At 39.5% G+C, this 19,618-nt stretch overlaps 1 protein-coding gene across 1 annotated transcript; it reads left to right on the forward strand.

Moving 5' to 3' along the window:
* The first annotated feature begins 738 nt into the window (after positions 1 to 738).
* On the forward strand, positions 739 to 19,414 carry mmel1 (membrane metallo-endopeptidase-like 1). Its single transcript, XM_042401485.1, has 24 exons — positions 739 to 881; positions 5,775 to 5,948; positions 6,365 to 6,409; positions 6,734 to 6,793; positions 6,913 to 7,074; positions 7,198 to 7,278; positions 8,732 to 8,827; positions 9,358 to 9,476; positions 9,627 to 9,692; positions 10,312 to 10,446; positions 10,733 to 10,822; positions 11,779 to 11,915; positions 12,009 to 12,102; positions 12,192 to 12,320; positions 12,890 to 12,988; positions 13,090 to 13,173; positions 13,256 to 13,359; positions 13,811 to 13,869; positions 14,049 to 14,168; positions 14,267 to 14,400; positions 14,535 to 14,600; positions 14,734 to 14,829; positions 15,447 to 15,523; positions 16,773 to 19,414. Exons 2-24 carry the CDS (start codon positions 5,792 to 5,794, stop codon positions 16,870 to 16,872), a joined length of 2,310 nt encoding a protein of 769 aa, XP_042257419.1. The 5' UTR covers positions 739 to 881; positions 5,775 to 5,791; the 3' UTR covers positions 16,873 to 19,414.
* Positions 19,415 to 19,618: the final 204 nt, after the last annotated feature.

The following is a 19,618-nucleotide window of genomic DNA, read 5'->3' on the forward strand; positions in this document are numbered from 1 at the left end:
CACTTTCTGGTTATTATCAGCTAATTAGTGTGGTTAATCAGGCTGATAATGAGCCTGGGCGCCATGCCATTTCAATCTGACACCAGGCCAGGGTTCAGATCCCCACCAGGCGCTCTGTGGGCATCCAAGATCTGCCTGAAGACGAGTCTTTCTGGACACAAGAGGACAGAGAGATGACCAGAGCAGTGTGGTGAGTGGTGTTTGTTTTGATGATAACAGGAAGGTGGTAAATCCTCACCTGTATGACCACTGGTATAATAAAAACAGCTGAAAGAGGTTTAGAAACTCTGTGGTACTGGATAATCTGTCTGCCGAGCGCTTTAAGAATACATGTCCTGTTTGTCTTGTCTCTCTGCAAGCTTTCCAGATTTTTCGAAGCTGCATTTTCTGCTCCGCAGCTGGGGACACTTCACATTGAGAAAAAGATATTGATGCTTACTGGAACACATCCAATACTATGTTGACCCCTCAGATACACACACACACATATATCATAACCCACCTCAAGTCCTCAACACACACACACACACAGACATCCCCGGCATTTTTCTTATCACAGTCGAGTAATAGAAAACAATCCAGTACTATCACCTCCCATCTGCCTCCTTTCTCCTCTCTCTCTCTCTCTCTCTCTCCTCTCCCTCTCTCCCTCCCTCCTTCTGTCCATTCCTCCCTCTCTTGTTCTCACTCTCTCTCTCTCTCTCTCCGCTGCCTCACTCATTCCCTGAGCAGCACAGTGAACTGGATAACATCTCCTTCAACCCGCAGCACAGACTCATTTCTCTACACACCAGCTCTGAGTGGATGCTCAGCAGGGGTGTTTGAGATATTAGCGCGCTGTGGGGGAACGGCTCAGGGACTTCTACCATCCACATATAAAGGTAAGCCTGTGGATTCTTAGACCAGATTCTTCTTGATCTCAAGTACCAAAGTGAAGGTGGTTAAAGTTAGACACCTGAAACTGTAGCCTTTAGGTATCAATCATGTCAGCTTCTCAGCAGCAGTCCCAGGACAGATTTGTAAAAGTGGGTTCACTTCTTAAAGACTAAGATTTTGAGATGTTTGGACCTTTTTACATGTGGAAAATGCTGATGTCATTAGCATAGACGTGAGGGCATAAATGGTTAGTAGATATGTGAATAACACCAAACTAGAGAAAGTGTGCAGATTGCTGGCATAGCCTGATCAGTGTGTTAATCCTTGTTTTGTTGGAGCACTAAGTTTAGAGAGGAACAGTACCAGTCACTGCACACAGCCGCATGTAATCTTAATGTGCTTAAAACGAGGAGCCTTTAAAACATTTAGTACAGATTAGTCTCACTTTCAGGGAAAGGATTTTATTTTTGACACACTGAACCTCTGACCGGTTAGATTACACCATGTCACTAGTAGGTTAACACTTTGTTTCATGCATTGTATAATATGCTTACTGCAATGTAACTTTCTGTGCTGCCGTCTTGTCTTGCTCATATCAAAGGTTCTGGGGACAGAAAATTGTTATTTGACAGCACTTGAAAAGGTGTTCAGTGCATGAATCTTTAACAGTGAATCCTCAAACTGAACTGAGTGTCCTAAATCATCCGTGTCACTAGTAGCTTTTTGCATTGATGTTCCTCTCATTGGTGACTGAGATTGCCATTTTTATTATATATATATATACACAGTATTCAAGGTCAAAAGATTATTGAAAGACTGAAAGCCACAGAAACAACAATGACAGATAACTATGTTGCAGTTATGTGACTTCTGTACTGTGAACCCTATAAAAAGTGCTTTTATAGGCCTATTTTTATACTAAACTGAATAAAACCTTTCTGATGACTTAGTAGAATCAGTCTAAACTAAAAACAGAAAGAAGGCGCGTTGTAAAGTCACAGCGTTATTAATGGTGATTGCTTATCACATAGTCAGTGACCATGAATCTTTGAAATGAATCAAACAAAATTATTTCACTCACCAATTCAGAGGTGCTGGATGTAGAAATGGAAATCATGAATCCCTCTGCTGATCAAAAAGAAATCGTTTTGCTCATTTCAGTTCAAATATTTGCAGTCACTGACTATAATTTGTTTCCTTTTTCCTAAGTTTGCACTTCGGTATGTGCATCAGTAAGCGAACACATCACCGTTCATTACGCCTCAACATTCAGCGCTGATTCTGACTTCAGTTCTTTAGTTCAGTAGCAAGTTCAGTATAAAATGTGGCCTATAACAGCACTGTTTATACAGTTAGGTAACACACTGTTTGTAAGGTAGGCCAATAGGTTAAGCAGTTATCACATCACGATTGTTTCTGTTGCTTTCACAGTCTTTCAGTAAGCTTTTAAACCAGGAGCAGACGCAACAACAGTGCTCTCAGTCACGAGTCAGGATCTTCACTGCTAAAAGCTACTGAATCGGTCAGTCGCAATGGTTCTGAATCTGTGACAAAGATTCTGTGTTAAAAATGTGTTCCTATGTCTACTACTAAACACCTCTAGCTCTAAGAACGCGCCACCTGCAGAGGCCTGCGCTTCACTTTGGTGCACAAGCATAAAGCTGGAGAGTGTTGTGTAGAGCTCAGTAGGGGGAGAAGTGGGTCTTATCTGTCACTGTACTTGCCACAGTTTTTTCACACTTGAATAAAAAAAAGATACACTCTTGCGGTCGACTGTTACCTTGCACTCACATCAAGGAGCAGCTGTTTTTTTTTACCATTTTTGGCCCTGCGTTTTGTCTCCCAAAACCTGTCCTATCCATCTGGCTGGTGGATCACTCTATTCAGGGAGGGAAATAGCACAAATCCCTCTGCTACCTTTATTCACAATCTTTTTTTATCTATGGTGTCAAAATGCTTCCAACACATTACTTCTCAGATGGTTTTGTGTCATGACTTCTGCGCAGTTAAGACACTAACCATGAACTGCAACATCCCTGGTTCACGTCCGGACATCATCTCTCTCCCTCAGTTTTATGTCATCCTCCACTGTCTGGAATAAAGGATTAAAATGCCCAAAAATACTAAAAAAGGAGAAAAATAATTGTCTACCAACAGTGCATGCAATAGATGAGACAATACATCTTGCTTGAGTCAACGTTCATATTCAACATCAGATTGAACATTCAGTTCTTTCCGACATATAAAAAGTCCTAAAACAGCTGCATGTTATAACACAGCTTCTCCTAAAAAGACACTAGAATTAAACCACTCAAAGCTAAGACAGGAAAGAAATTGATTTTTGGTGACTAAAGTTATATTTCAGTCTTTTATTCTTTGTATTCTGTATCTATTGTTATTAAAGTTGCAAATTCAATAGTATCTATATTTCTTAACTATCTAAGCTTTTAGGTCTACTTTCGTTATACAACAAAACATGATATTCAGCAGCTTAGTGCATTCAAAATGAACACATTTAATACGTTTCTCAGACTGGCCTTACTATGAAAGACATAAAGACCAATTTCATCATAGTAGTATAAATAAATAAATATAAGAAATAACATTCACAATGTGCGCCATGCTCTGATTATTGACAGCCTGCTTGATCATTTCAGTTCTAGTCATAGAAACAGCTGTTGTTGCAGCACTTTACACACATTTTGCCGGATTCTGATTACTTATAAGTCGATGATAATGCTGATAAGTCTAAAAAAATGTTTAATTTGCTGAATTCTGATCACTGACAGAATGATTTTGCTGGTCTGTGCAAATCTAATATCATTTATTAAAGGCTGCTGAGTCTGAATTATTACTCTGATTAGAAAAAAAAAACCTTTTGTAAAGCCATTTCACTAAGGATTAAAATATTAATACATTATCTTTTAGTCTTATTGTCCCACTCTACCATGTTGCTGTATTGAGCTGGAAATGAGCCACAGAGATTAATATGCATTGGTTTTATGGTTGTTGATAAATAAAATTAAAAAATGCACATAACGAATAAGTATTTAAAACCAGGAACGCATGGAGGATTGAATAGAAATGCAGCAAAGCTATCTGAGGACATTTAAAGATGTAAATAACTCTTCATATTGACACAGCAGACTGCACATTATTGCATAGTTTTAAAGTGGGGCCTCTCTTTAAAGCAATGCAGCAGGGTTTTGCCTCAGAGAGCGTTTGCGTGTGGTCTAATGCTGAGGATGGCAGTGAGGCTCTAACAAGCCCCCTGCCTGCTCTTCAACACTATAGTGCCAGATATGTGGCCATGAGTATTCATCAGTAAGGGCTAATGGGGCACTGCAGTGTGAACCTCTGATTTACAGCCTGTCCCCTGTCAGGCCTAATGATAGGGCAGTAGGGTTGGTTATGGAGAAACAGGTGCTGCAGAGTGAATAGATGCAAAGCAATGCCACTGAAAGCCACGGGTGATTGTCGTTTTGTCCTCTGCACAAATGCTCATTTGCGATATTGTGTTCACACATACGTAATTATTGTGCATAGAAATTAGCTCTCTTGAAGTAGGATTATGGCTCAAAAGCTGGTGTGTGTGTGTGTGTGTGTGTGTGTGTGTGTGTGTGTGTGTGTGTGTGTGTGTGAGTGGGGTGGGAGAGTGTGGGGGGAAGGGAGGGGGCAATGAAAGTAAGTTTAATGGTTAATTTACTGTTCGCAAAATTATTTCCAACATAAGTGTCACACTGAATATACACAACGACTCTCTATCCTCGACTATATTAGCAACAGATGGAGTTTAATGATGAAGCTGGAAATAATGTCCTAAATGAACTCAAGCACTGAGCCAAATGTATTGAACATGGTCAGGTTATTAAAACAGATGGAACCATCATTATTATAGTAACAACAACAATTTAACTATCAAGGCATTATACAGAGAGGCATGAGGGTTGAGCCATATGGAGAGAAATAAACATTAGTATAACTTTTTCTAAATTCTGTATAAACTACGATCTCTGTTTCAAGTGCAGAATGGAAAAATGCAATGTCAAGTAGGGTCGCAGCACTGCTTGAAAATGTTAGAGTGTCAGTTGCTCAGCTGGCTCAATATTGTTAACTTAGATAACAAAATTGTGTAATATACACAATGTATAAAGACAGCCATGAAATAACCTTAACAAAATAGATAATAAATCATCTATATCTATAAGACCTACTGCAAAGTTCTCCTTGCAGTTTGCAAAAAGGTGGTTTTGTCTTCTTAATACACTCTCAATGAGACAACTCATGTATTTCCAATTTTAAGACAAAAGATATTGTACATCTCCGTATTGCCTAAATTTCTTTACGGTGCCTTTATTAAGGTTCAAATGAGAAGCAAAGAAAGAAAAAGCAACTTTTTCTTCTATGAAATTGAAACACACTGAATGTGAATAATCTTCAATTTCCTTTTCTTTCTGTATCAGTCTTCCTCTCACATTAAGATAACATTCATGATGGATCAATAAGTAAGAGGGAATGCAGACCCACTAGCTCATTTGATTTAATCAATGCTATCAGGTTTTTTCTGAAGATAAGAAAGGAACAATGCAAAAAAAAAACATTTTTTCATTCAACAGGCTCAAAAATAGGAATGCAATAAAAATTCTACCTCGGCTGGAACATTTTTACGGCACTTTAGGAAAGAGTAATATGTAGCGTGACAAACTGTTTTTTGTGGAAACAGTTTCACAACTCCTGTCAGTGAAGTTGTTGTAGGTGTTCAGCAGTTGAAGCTCACTCACTGCAGGTCAGCTGGCACAGTTTACAGATGGATCACTGCACAGCCCACACACACACACACACAGTTGTAGCTCTCAGCCTGGACCATCCCACACTCAACAACGGTGTCTTTGCCACAGAGCCGGCAGTCAGGAGAATGGGCAAATCCGAAAGCCAAATGGATATCATGGAGAAATCAAGTAAACCTGGGAAGCGTCGCTGGACTGTTGCAGAAATCGGTCTGTCCGTGCTGCTGCTGTTGGTCAGCTGTGCCTTGGCCGGACTGGTAGTCCTCTACACATCGGTTGTGAAAGGTAATGGCTCTGTCAGGCTCAGCATGGAAAGATCCAGATATGACAGATGGCAGCTGTAATGACAAGTGTCTCCCTACTCTGTTTTGTTTTTGTGATTGCAAACTGGCGCTGGTACAGGAAATTATTCTGACCCTCCAGAAATGACCATGCATGCTTTATGCAATATTGGTGCAAGCAATGCCATCAGATCTTTTTCTGGGATAATTTAAAGGTTAATGTTACTCATGAAAAATACCATATACAGTACACACACAGGTGTAACCCTTGAGAATAAAATACAACAATTTTGGGGGGATATTTTCTTTTCTTTTGAGAGAAATTATCTCACAAGACTGCACAAGACTTGTATTTTCTCTTTCTTTTTCCTTCTCACAATGACTGATGTCTAAAAAATCTGTTTCTTCCAACCATCTCAGAGGAATCTAACAGGCCGAGTGTGTCAAGAAGCTCAACAGGTGAAGGTGAGTCTCTAAACTGAACACAGGATACTGTGGGACAAGTGGGTTGGCGTGTGTCATATTCGAGTGGCACCTCTGATAGATACTGTAATTCCCTTTACTGCCTGATCAGCAGTGTCACACAAAAGTGAAAGAACAGAGTCCCTGCTGACATAGACAAGCCTGTAACACACAGGCTACACTGTAGATCTAGGCTGTTTAGAATTAGCTCTACGTCAGGTCGATCTGATATTCATTACAGAACAACGTCTTCTCTGTCTCAGCTGGGGTGTAAGTTGTCAAATAGTCCACATTCTCTCTCATAATTGTTGACACTGATTTTTCCAGGCCAGCTGTATCACTCCAACCTCAACAATGTGTGCACAACTGCAGACTGTGTTACTGCAGGTGAGAGAAGTTGTTTTTTCTTTGCTCTCCTGCTGGTTTATTTTGCAAACAAATTTCCTCCATAACCTTATTTGTCCCTCTGTTTCTCTTTCCCTCTCTTGTCTCTGTGATACCTAAAGCTGCTCGGCTCTTGCAGAACATGGATAAGTCTGTGAAGCCTTGTGATAATTTCTACCAGTATGCCTGCGGGGGTTGGCTGGAGCGACATGTCATCCCGGAGACCAGCTCCCGACACAGCGTCTTTGACATTCTGAGGGACAAACTGGAGATTGTCCTCAAAGGTCAGCTGGTGCAGTCGAACAGTGTCGGGGTCGGGGGCTCAATCTTTGGTGGGCTGCAGTATTTGGAGCTGCGCGTGGGATTTCTTCAGAGAGGAAATGTCTGCATATGTTTTGTTGTTGCAGGTGTTCTTGAGATGGGGAATGAACATGACAGGGATGCCATCCGGAAAGCCAAAGTCCTTTACAGCTCTTGCATGAATGAGAGTACGTCTCTTTTTACTCAGTTCAAAAATATATTCCTCTAAAAGGAGGTATGTTGATAAAAAAAAATTACCACAAGGCACGCTTAGTAGCTGTTCTGGAGCTTTCGATTGTATAATGTGATCTTCCCCTACAGATTAGTAGGTTGCCCACTTGTCATGGAAATGTAGAAGTTTTTATTTTGTCTAAGTACTTTAAGTTATAAGGCTGGCAATTTTCTATATTTTTTTCTTATTGTCAACAAATCTCATGTGCAGAACCAAACCAACAATGAAATCATCCTAATTACAAGTATCGTATGTGTATTCAAAGTCTGATATAGCTTACTCCTCTGTGTCGTATACCTGCATTGTCCAAAAACTATTAAAAACATGACAGTGAGCCACACCGTTGCACTGGGTGACATGCTCCATCACGACAATGATCATAGTCACGTTGGTTTGTTTAGAAATGCCTCCAAATACTAATAAGAGTGATCATGTTTTCAGTCACAGGAGAGCGGTTCCTTGTACGGCAGACGCCACTGCGCTCCGTTTACAGAGCTTCACTAGCTTGTTGTGCTACATTACACAACCTCTTGACTTTGTACTTGTTATGGAAAAATCTAGGAGCCCAAATACCAGGAACCTTGGATGTCTTAAAGCAAAAGAATTTATTGACAACTTGATCAAGTTACAACAGTTACATATCAAAGCACCGGTGTTGACACAGTGAAATGTCACATCAAGTCTGAAGGAGAGTTGTCTGCATGCCTAGCTAAACCTCTCGCCCCATCCAGATGAGGATTCCTGTGTAGCAGACGGCCTTGGCCCGAGTCACAACACGCAGAACTCTTGCCATACTTTAACATCCGCTCCCCCTGGCAACGGCCTTGTGGAGAGACAGACAGAGTTACAATTTGAACCAAGAAAAGACAGCTGTATGCCTTTTCTATTTTCTCTCTGTTTAATTGTCATAATCCTATATATGGAAATTCCTTCAAAGTACTGAAGTTCTCTGAGAAACTTACAACGATATGATATGAAGCACAACAAGCTAATGAAGCACTGTAGACAGAAGCACAATGGTGTGGCTCATTGACATGTTTTTAATAGTTTTTAGACAACAATGGAGGTGTACGGCACAGAGGAATAAGACATATCAGGCTTTGGATACACACACAATACTTGTAAGTAGATCAATTCATTGTGGGTTTGGCTCTGCACATGAGATTTGTTGACAATATGGAAAATAATGAAAATCATCAGCCTTATCCTTTAAGGATTTCTCATCCATATTGGCTTAAAAGTTGAGATTGAAAGTTCATTCTTGTGGTGAGATTGTTTTTGTTAACTGCAGTTTCCAAAGGTCAAAAAATAACTTTCAATCTCAATAAGACATATTATCTTACTGCTTGAAAAGTAAAAGGACTGTAGTGTTGCTGTCATGTTTTACAGTTGTGGCATTTCACCTGCAGGCCTCATAGAGCAGCGTGACTCCCAGCCCCTTCTGAAGCTCATCGACAGCATTGGAGACTGGCCTGTTGCGTCGGATGACTGGAACACCACTACAGGTAGAAATACCTCTGAACCACACTCTGATTAATGTCTGCAGTTTGTTCTGTGTAAATGTGCACATGCAGTACATCCACGCAAACAACCACTCACGTTCCTACTCAAAATACATGTGCTCACACAGAGCCAGCACAGCTATATTTGTACTCGGTGAATTGCTGAGTTTGAGCTTTGTTGGTGGGATCAAGAGGCCGGTCGAGGCTCTCCAGCTGAGGAGTCAGGTGTGCAGTTTGGGAGCGTGATGAGTGGGCAGAGAAGCAGGTTCTCAATCAGGACTGTGAAGGATGCTTTAAATAGTCTACTCTCTTCTTTCCCAAGCTCCTCGCTCTTGCTGCTTTAATTAAATGTAATCATGGATGGTGGCTCAAACAGAATTAACGACGCATAGCTGCATCTGCACACACTGATTTACACACCGGTCAAGTGTGCGGCAGAGGCAGACAGGGAGTCTTTTCGCTGCCTGCTACACTGAACACTTCTTTACAGTTAGACAGCTGTGTTTAGATGAAGTGCTATTATTTTGTTGCAGAAGAAGCATGGAGCCTCGAGGACACGCTGGCCACGCTCACAGCTCGTTTCCACAAGAAGGTTCTGCTGGACATGTATGTGTGGACAGATGACCGGGACTCTCGGCGCCATATCATTTATGTAAGATCACTGTCTGTCTGAGCACAAGTAACAAATTGCAGCCATTATCATTATGACAATTACACTGTCACAGTTAATAACACACAAAACGTAAATATATTGACTTTGAACGTGCAAAATACATAACTACTATTCTTGTATTCTGGTTAGATTGACCAGCCAGGACTTGGAATGCCATCAAGGGACTATTATTTCAACGATGGGAACTACAAAAAGGTGAGGCCTTAAAGGATCAGTTCACATAAAAAACACACACAAAACTCCACCTATTAAACTCTTTCTACCCAGTTACTTTTCCCCATATTTAAAATCTGTGGATCTTATTGTGTGGAACTAATTGAGGTTATTTTTTAAGGTAACGTGAAACTACGGACTACTGTGGCACTAAAAACCAAATCAGTGGCCTGCCATTACTTAGAAAATGTAACTGATAGTGATAACATCTGTCCAATACCGAGTCCACTTCATAAGGTTTATATTGGCTCTGATACCGATCTGGCAGATCAGATCAGTGCATGTATGTGGTATCTAACCATGCAGACACTTTTGGTTTTCTGATATCTTCCTGATATTTCTGCCTCCACCTTAATACAGAGGAGGGGAATGGGATTTTATTTGTGGTGCTGAGCAACAATATCACAGTTAAAGTTGTCCAAACTAAACCTGTCCATATCGAGATCTTTGGATGATTCTGACTAACCACCATTTTTTGTTTGGAGACAATCTTTGCTTTCCGCTTATCTGAGCATCTCACATATAATTCAACTTTGTTGTTTGACACAATCTTGATTTTATTGCAGAAACAACATTTATGACTTGTTTGGTTGTACCACAGGTTCGAGAGGCCTATCTACATTTCATGATTTCTATTGCGAAGATAACCCGAGAGGACAGGAACTTGACACAGGATGACGACCGTGTGTGGGAGGAAATGATGCAAGTGCTGGAGCTAGAGACAGACATCGCCAACGTGAGTACGAGCCACAACAGGAAATGGAATTGTGGGACGAGGGCTGAGGAACATTAATAATGACAAGATGATAAATGAGCACCTCATCCCTGCTTCCAGTAAATGAGAGAACCAGGCTACATTGAGTGTGGACATAGGAAATCAGCCAAGCTTTTAACCAGTTTTTTTTTTTTTGCACCTGTCAAGAGCGTGAAGAATGAGACTTTGCTAATGAAAGGAGTGTAAAATGTGAATATAACCAAGCATCAATTTATAGAAGGTTTTTCTCCTTCCTGTTGCTGGACAGGCCACATCTCCAGCTGAGGAGCGCCAAGATGTCACCGTTCTCTATAATAAGATGACACTTGGTGATCTGCAGAGCACCTTCAGCCTGAATGTAAGTGTGATTTCAATTCTTTCTTGTGTGCTGCCTAATCAAAGTGCAAACTTTCGACAAGAAAGCGACTAAGCAAATCTCCCAAAATGTCTATTTTTTTTTTAAATTGTACAACAGGAATCTTAAACATAGTTTCAGTTAGCAAGGTATATTAAACTGCAAGTAACCATAGCAACAGTAGGCTACCTCTGATTTGTGCTACACTACAGGTAGCTCTCACAGGTGAAACTAACTTGGTTAAAATGACTGAAAACAAAATTAAACAGTTGATGAAGGTGTGAAAGCATCTCTTATTGTCTGTGTACAGTGAGTGGCTGTGGTATAAGTGTGATAATACACTCGGGAAGTGTCCTGATATAGAAAATAATGCAGTGTTCTTTGCACCGGCTTCATCTGTTATTTTTGTGCATAACAACACCTTGTGTGCTATTGTTTACTTCTTGCATACCTGTATAGTAATTCAAGGTGTCACAGATGACCTGCTGTGCCTATAAGTGCTGAAACATTCACTCATTCCATTGTTATTCCTAGTCTTTTCATAGTCCACCAGTCTTTATCATGACAGAGATATTCAATATCTAACATTAAAAAATATCAGGGGAGAAACATAACAATAAAAGACAATGGTTGTAAGACGTAGTTCAAGATGCAAATATCAAAAATATCATTATTACTAACGTAAAACATAAAAAACATATTAAGATATTCACATTCCATTTGGAAATATTACCTAGCAGCCATTGTTCAGCCTTTGCCAGAAAAGTTGGATTATTTGACTCGTCCTTATTTATATATCACAGAAAGGAATGACCTATTTTAGACTTGAATCTATAGAGATTTAAATTTACTGCAATACATGTAAAATTCTGTAAAGCATATTTGACCATATACTACCTTCACCATATTTAGTGAAACTAAACATGGTAAAAGATACTGTCCTGCCTTTTGTTTTCCAGGGTTTTAACTGGACACGATTTATTCAAGGTGTTTTGTCCAGTGTGTCCATTGAGGTCCAGCTGGAGGAGGAGGTGGTGGTGTACAGCTCTCCCTACCTTGAGAAGATGAATGAAGTTCTCTCCAGACACAGCGTCAGGTCAGTATTATGCAAAGATAAGTCCATGAAGATCGAACTACTACAGAAAAGTTACAATCAGCATAATTTACCAAAAACAACTGATGTTTGCAGGACTATGCAGAACTACCTCACCTGGCAGCTCATCACTGACAGAGTTAATAGCCTAAGCCGCCGTTTCAAAGATGCCAGAGCCCGTTACAGGAAGGTGCGATGAGCATGACATAATACAATAACACATATTTATGTAAGCTAGTTCCAAAACACAATTTCAGTGAGTGTTTCTGTGCTTGCCAGACTCTGTACGGGACCACTGTGGAGGATGCTTGGTGGCGAGAATGTGTCCGTTATGTCCAGAGTAGCATGGAGAACGCAGTTGGAGCTCTGTATGTGCGTGAGACCTTTGCTGGAGAAAGTAAACGAATGGTGAGTTGTTTTTGCTGTAAAAACGGGCCTAAACAAAACAGAGACAAAATCTTCGATGGAGCATGAAAATCAGTTACTGCCACAACAAACATTTACATCAAACCATGGTATGCAAGCTATAACACAAATGCTGCATTGTGTGCACTAATTCATGGGAAAAACACACATTATGTGCCAAAAAACTGACATTGAGGGGCGAAGTGTCGAGTTTCTAAATGCATCATGTGCCACCAAAAAAAAAAAAAAAATTACCTGCCATATTTATTTCACTTTTGTGAAATGAAATGTATTTTCTGCTTTATCTGGTATGAAAAACACAAAGCATGTATTGCAAAACGATTTAGTGTTATGAAATGCATCTCATGCCTCATTGAACTGTTATGCACTGTAGTGTTAATTACACTGCAATTATAATTATTCCTAATTTTGTATGGATTCATTCACATTTTTCCTAGAAAAAAACATGTATTACATTGCAGCTTGGGTTCCCTGGAGACTCATAATTATGAAAAATGCATTTCTGTATGAGATTGTAAGTAAGCCCTTTGTTGTGCGTCATATTTTCACAGGTCAGTGACCTCATCGCTAAGATCCAGAAAGCCTATGTGGAAACTCTGGAGGAGTTAAGCTGGATGGATTCTCCCTCAAAGGAGAAGGCAAGAGAGAAGGTACAGTACATACTCGAGCAAAGATTTTACTTCAGTCCCGAGAAACTATCGACATATCTCCCGTGGATGATGTCTTACAGAATGTGGTGCATCTCTTATAGGCCATGGCAATCAAGGAGCATATTGGCTATCCAGACCATATTCTGGAGAAAAGTAACCAGAAGCTCGACCAGGAGTACGCTCATGTAAGTAAGAACTGAGTCTATCTCCAGGCCACATTTTAATTACCTGCAATATGCATTTATGTTGGCCTCTTTCTCTTTTCAGCTAAACTTTAGTGAAGAACATTACTTTGAGAACATCCTCGAGAACCTGAAGTCTGAGGCGCACAAGAGTCTGAGGAAGCTCAGAGAACCAGTCGATCCTAACTTGTAAGCTGTTGATACATCTGAAACTGCAAGCTTTTCTTATTTGTAAAACAAGCGCTTGGACTCAGGTGGTCATTGTGTTTTCTTAGTGCTCTCAGTTCAAGTGCATGACATGACATAGAACCTCTTCCAGGCTTTAAATGAAGTAGATTACATTATGTATTGAGATACAAATAGTTGCAGACTTTTGCTCATGCTTTCTGTTTCCAAGACAGGGTCCTGTTCATCCAAAAACATAATAAAAATTGTTGATAATAAGCTGTTAAAGTAGCAAATGGATGCCGTTCTGTATCATCATCGAGTAATTTTAAAAGAACATGAAAATTAAGGTTTAAATATTTTGTCTGGTGCACAAAAAGCTCCAAGCATGGATTGTATAGTTGCTTCCTTCAAATGAAAATTCTGTTTAGTGCCATTTTATCAGTTTTTAATCAAATTCTTAATCTCTCCTCAGGTGGATCATTGGTGCTGCTGTGGTGAATGCATTTTATTCTCCCAACAGAAACCAAATAGGTAAGAGCTTTACAGCTCACAAGAATCAATGAGGCCACCAGCAGCCTGTGTGACAAATAGAAGATGTTTTTTTATAGTGACACAGTCTCCATAAAATCTAATGCCATTAAGTGCTTCCAGTACTGAGTGTTTTCACTCCTGTTGTTTATGTGCATCTGCTTGTTTTTTTGTCGGTCCAGTGTTTCCAGCAGGAATCCTGCAGCCGCCGTTCTTCAGTAAACATCAGCACCAGGCTCTTAACTTTGGCGGAATAGGAATGGTTATTGGACATGAGATCACACATGGATTTGATGACAATGGTGAGACATGGGTAATTCATTGTGGGTATTTTGGGAAACCAGAAGCAATAAATACAGTTTAAACAGTACTTTACTTATTGCATTATGTTTCCTTGCAGGGCGTAATTTTGACAAGGATGGTAATATGCTAAACTGGTGGAGTAATTACTCTGCGGAGCATTTTAAAGAGCAGTCACAGTGCATGGTGCAACAATATGGCAACTTCAACTGGAAGCTAGCAGGTGGACAAAATGTAAGCACCAAGTGGCATGTATGAAATTAGATATTTGTCTCGGCTGTGATCTCTGACTATGTAAACGGTGTATTTTGTGACTGCTGGAATGATTGTTTTCATGTTAGTGTGTGTTCATGATTTTGTGATTGCAGGTCAGTGGAATCAGCACTTTGGGGGAGAACATTGCAGACAACGGAGGGGTTCGTCAAGCATACAAGGTTGGACGTTACCCACAAAAGCACAAAACCACATGTTACTATTTCGGCAGTAATGACAAATGACAAAAAGCTTGTAATGAACTTTCTGCAAATATGAAATCTGTTTTTAAGTTTGTGAGCGTTGTGTTTACAGGCTTATCTAAAGTGGGTGGAGATAGAGGGTGAAGAACCTCGTCTGCCTGGTCTAGACATGGATCACAAGCAGCTTTTCTTTCTTAACTTTGCCCAAGTAAGTGAGAAAAATAAGGAAAAATGTTATTTCTGAATGTATCATTTTAGCAGAAAGATGATTGGCAATAATTTCCCCATCTGGAGTCAAGAGCCAAAGCTCAGGAGGAGCATTATTCAGTGGACGTTTGGCGCTGAGAAGTAAACACTGGGACAAAGGGAGAGTTGTCAGGGGGTGAGACGCTCAAGCAATCCCAGAACAAATCAGAGTTCATCAACACACATGGGGGATGAGAAGAGCTGCCAAAGTAAAGAGGTTCTTGGTGCCAGAGAATGTAAAGCACAAGCAGAAAACTGTCATCAACAATAAAACTGGTCAAACACCCGGAACAAATCTGTTTAAGAGCCACAATCATTTACACACTTACTGCTGTGATGTGAATTTTACAAGTCAGTAAAATAGTTCATACCAAAGTGGCATTTTCAAGGTTTGAAAAAATCAGTTAAAGAAGTATAAGATGCAATATAAATACTTAGTATACAGGAAATTTTTTTGCAATTTTAGAAATGTATGCATTTCTGCAGACTGTATTGTTACCAGTCTGCAGACATCTCCACTAATGACTGCTCTAAAAAAAAGGATTACACTCTACTCATGTAATTAATTTCTTTTTTTAGGTGTGGTGCGGTGCTTATCGGCCTGAGTACGCCAGCCAGTCCATCAAGACTGACTCACACAGTCCCTTAGAATACAGGTATGAGTTTTAATATGATCAGGTATTAACATACGACAGGTGTAGTGATAACAAATTTTCAGAACCAGCAAGAATAATTATTTAGTAGTCTGACTGATTTAGTTGATAATCAAAGAAGTACAACTCTGTTATAGGGTGTATTAAAAGAATCTATTGTTGGCCTAATGTAAAAAAGCGACTGCTTTGTTTGAGCTAAATGTGCACCAGACAATGTTGTAACCCTTTAATAAAAAAAGGATTTTTCACAAACAATTAGAATATAAAGCCTGACAGTGAAACTGAATGCTCACCTTGCCATTAACTGACTCACAATAGGAACATTTTATTAGCTTTGCTAGCTGTGCCAAACTCAAAATAGCTTTGAAGCTTTCATCACTATGTTTTAGCTTTAAAATGAGATCCATGTTGAGAGGTGTGTTACAGTTTATTTTAGTTGCAAACTGAATATATTTTTAAAATGACCCTGTCACTAAAGAATATAAAATACACTATATTTGTCTTGTAAAATCCAGCTAACCCCATGTATTTATCCAAATATAGCTTAGATAGAAAGATAGATACTATCATCAATATTTTTACATTAACAATGGATCACATGACAACTTGTGAATGAAAGGAGTCAATTGTAGTGACGAAACCACAGAGAATCATCACCTGACTCTGCAGCTCCGCTCATCTCTGTGGAGGTTTATAGAGCCTTTCAGCTCATTGTTTTGATTTCCCAGCCCACAGCTTTGTTGTTACTGCTCCATTAGTGTAGTTTTCCTGCGCAGCAAAAACTCTACAATCTCACTGCATGTTACCTGATAATTTGTCAGTGTTTTTACAGCTTGTTTCTATTGCCCGAGTTGCCAAAAAACCTCTTATTGCAAGATTGATTATTGTCTTTTCCAAAAGCGACAATAATTCATTTTACACTTTCACCTCCTTTTGTTGCTTTTCTCTCTGTGTGGCAGGACTGACAAAGCTACTTCACCTTGTCTGTAGTCTCAGCACAGCCAGACACCTCAGCTGGAACTCATTAAAAACAAAAATACACCACACTGTAAATATAAGTCTAAAGCTCCTGTTGAAAAAGTATTTTGCAGCAAAGCATAACTCATTAAAGTATCTGAATCAGTGCAGCTCCATTCACTGATTAAATATGAGGACTTGGAGGTTGGTCTCACACTTGCTAGCGCTCCTCTAACATTCATAATATACTTTGGCTTTTATCACCACTAACAATCTGTTTTTCTTTTGTCTTTAGGGTGCTTGGGTCTCTCCAGAATTTCGAAGCATTCTCAGAAGCTTTCCAGTGCCAAAAAGGCAGTCTAATGAACCCTGAGCTGAAGTGTCGTGTCTGGTAGAAAGTTATTTATTTCCTGACATGGGCAACTCAAATCAAAAGAACAAGTTGTACTTCTTAAACCCACAGAGACATCCTGCTTAAGACTAATTCCAATTTATTTGGGGCAGAGCGGTGACACAGATATTTTCATATACAGTACTGTAGATGTATTTGGAATGGATGACATCCTGGACTACACCCTAGTTTCAAAACTTGAAGCACGTATACTAAAAAAAAAAAAAGTTTGTCCACAAGTTTGAAGTGTTGTCTCTGGATGAGTAGGTCACTCGTTCTTTTTTTGCTGTGTCCCACGACAGACGACAAGTGGGTACATGGATGAAAAGGCGACATAGAAAAGTAAGACCTTCTCAAAAGGTTCAAGCCTTTCTTGATTTAATTCTTAAAGAAATCTCTTGTGCAGATCTTTGTGATTTATCCATTAACATTTGGCGCTGAGTTAACTTGGCGTACGTCCTCTGATGTATCGTTTTCAAGACATTGTGCCACTTCAGACGGAACAATAGTGAACAAATCTCTGACTCCGACTGAAGCGTGATTATGAAATAAATGAAAGCTCTGGGCTTTGCTGATGCAAAGCTAAAATAGAATTAGTCACACTCTAAGAGTTTGGTCACTCACTGTTACATGAAACAAATTACCTAAAGACTTTAAGACTGTTAAATCTTTGCAGCTTTAACCTTAAATTAACATTGTGAGAGAGCTGCAGCTTTCAACGTTTTTACACTTACAGAGTGGATAAATATTTAAAATCAACAAAGCTATTTAGTACTTTTTGGAGGATCAAAGTTTCTGCAAATGATTGTTGCTCAATACCCGCTGCTGAGATGTATATGTGTGCCATTACATTTTGCTTTAAGAAACCATATTCCACATGTTTTGATAAATATTGGTGGCCTGCTACTTTTTTAGCTCGTGAGAAAAACTAGACACCCTTTAGAGATATGGCGATGTGATAATGACGAAAAAGCAATGTATACATCGCTTTATTGCGTTAGTTGGTACTGCCAAGTTTAGAAACAGGTGTGGATATACAGTAGGTTGCTAATCACAGTTGTGTTGTGTGTTTGAAGCTTGTCTTGCTCGTTTTTCTGCTTTCACACATTCCACATTTTACATGACTTTGAAAGGCTCCCAAGTGGTCATACTGGGCTGATGTATAGCTAACAAACCTCTAAACATGTGCCATTTGTTAGATGACACACCTACATGTATTCAAAATTACGATGCCTACTTGTATGATATCTGTACGTCGTTTACATTTAACCCTTAAAGCTAACTGATTTGTATGAGAACTGGCTTTTTCCTTCACCACATGGTCTCCTGAGAGGAGACTCAAACATACAGTGATGACAAGACTTTTAGCCTCTGGGCATAGCCAATTACACGTTTAGGGTAGGGAGAAGAAAACCTCCCTCAGACACATTCACACATGGACAGGCAGTACATGAAGTGGTTTGTCTTCTGATCTCGCATTGATCAGTGCCGTGCAGATGAAAGGATGAAGTGCAGTGCGCTGAAGCGTGGCGACCGCTGTAACCGAACCACGACCCCGCGGGCAGACACACTGAAGAAAGGGGCTTGTCATTAAAGAGATGGCCAGGGCCAGGACTGTTATTTTCTACCTTTATTAACAAGTAATGACAAGAAAATCAAAGCAGAGGATGGAGGCACTGGCTGCAGGTAGCTTTTTTTTTGTTTTTTTTGTGCTGAAGAGAGCTTTTAAACACAGCTGAAATACAGTCAGTTTTTAATGTTTGCTTGTCATTGGTCACATTCAGGATGCCTTGGTAAACTGAACACGACTGTTAGGTCTCAACAGAGGCTGCTGAATTGAATGTGCTTATTGAAGCTTTATACTCTGTCTCTCAGTCTTCACATAGTGGCAAATACTGTTGTGTTTAGTAGGAGGTGGTGGGGGGGGGACACATTAATGAAAGACTGTTTTACTCAGAATGTAAGTGCTGATAGTGTGCTGCCACCTTCAAACAACAAGGCACATTTATCACGTCTTGTTGAAAGAAATGCTGGAGGCTAAATCATAAGCTACAATGCAACATTGGGCCGCCGTTTGAAGAGCAACAGCTTGTATATTTTTGTCTGGTTGAGGAGTTAAACAGTTCAAATGTGTTAACCGAACACAAAGAGTACATAATATACAATGTGTTATTGTATATACTTGATGTTCTATACTGCAGTACTTACATATAAAGAATTGAAATCAGGTAAGAAAGAAATTGTACATTTCTTACCTTAGTTCTAGCTTCACATTTACATGGTGAAATTGTGTCATTTTGAAATTACCAGCCAAGTACAAAAAACGTTCCTTTTTTTTTGCTGTTTCATCTGTATACCCATCAGAGGAATTTATTTATCTACATAAATATTTATGAAATAGCATTGTTGCTTTGCAAGACTTCAGGTGTTACAAAGATGTTTTATGAATGTTCCTGCTGCTATGTTATTATCTAGACTAACTGCTATTTTTGTGACTCAGATCTGTAATTATTGCCATTAAAGTGACTGTCCCAACTGGTACAATATCAAGTCTCTTCTTTAAATGTGTTATACAAATGTTATATATTTATACACTTTATTCTAGATGCAAAAAGATCATGTGGGTTAGAATATGTCTTGCCTTTGCTTGTTTTTATAAAGTTTTTGGACATTTTAGTTCAGTAGGAATTCTGAAACTGCTTTCTAATAAAGTGCAACGTGTTTGGTATGTCATTATGGTAGGTTGCTAG

The sequence above is a fragment of the Thunnus maccoyii genome, chromosome 3, assembly GCF_910596095.1.
Source record: "Thunnus maccoyii chromosome 3, fThuMac1.1, whole genome shotgun sequence".
Taxonomy (NCBI): Eukaryota; Metazoa; Chordata; class Actinopteri; order Scombriformes; family Scombridae; genus Thunnus; species Thunnus maccoyii.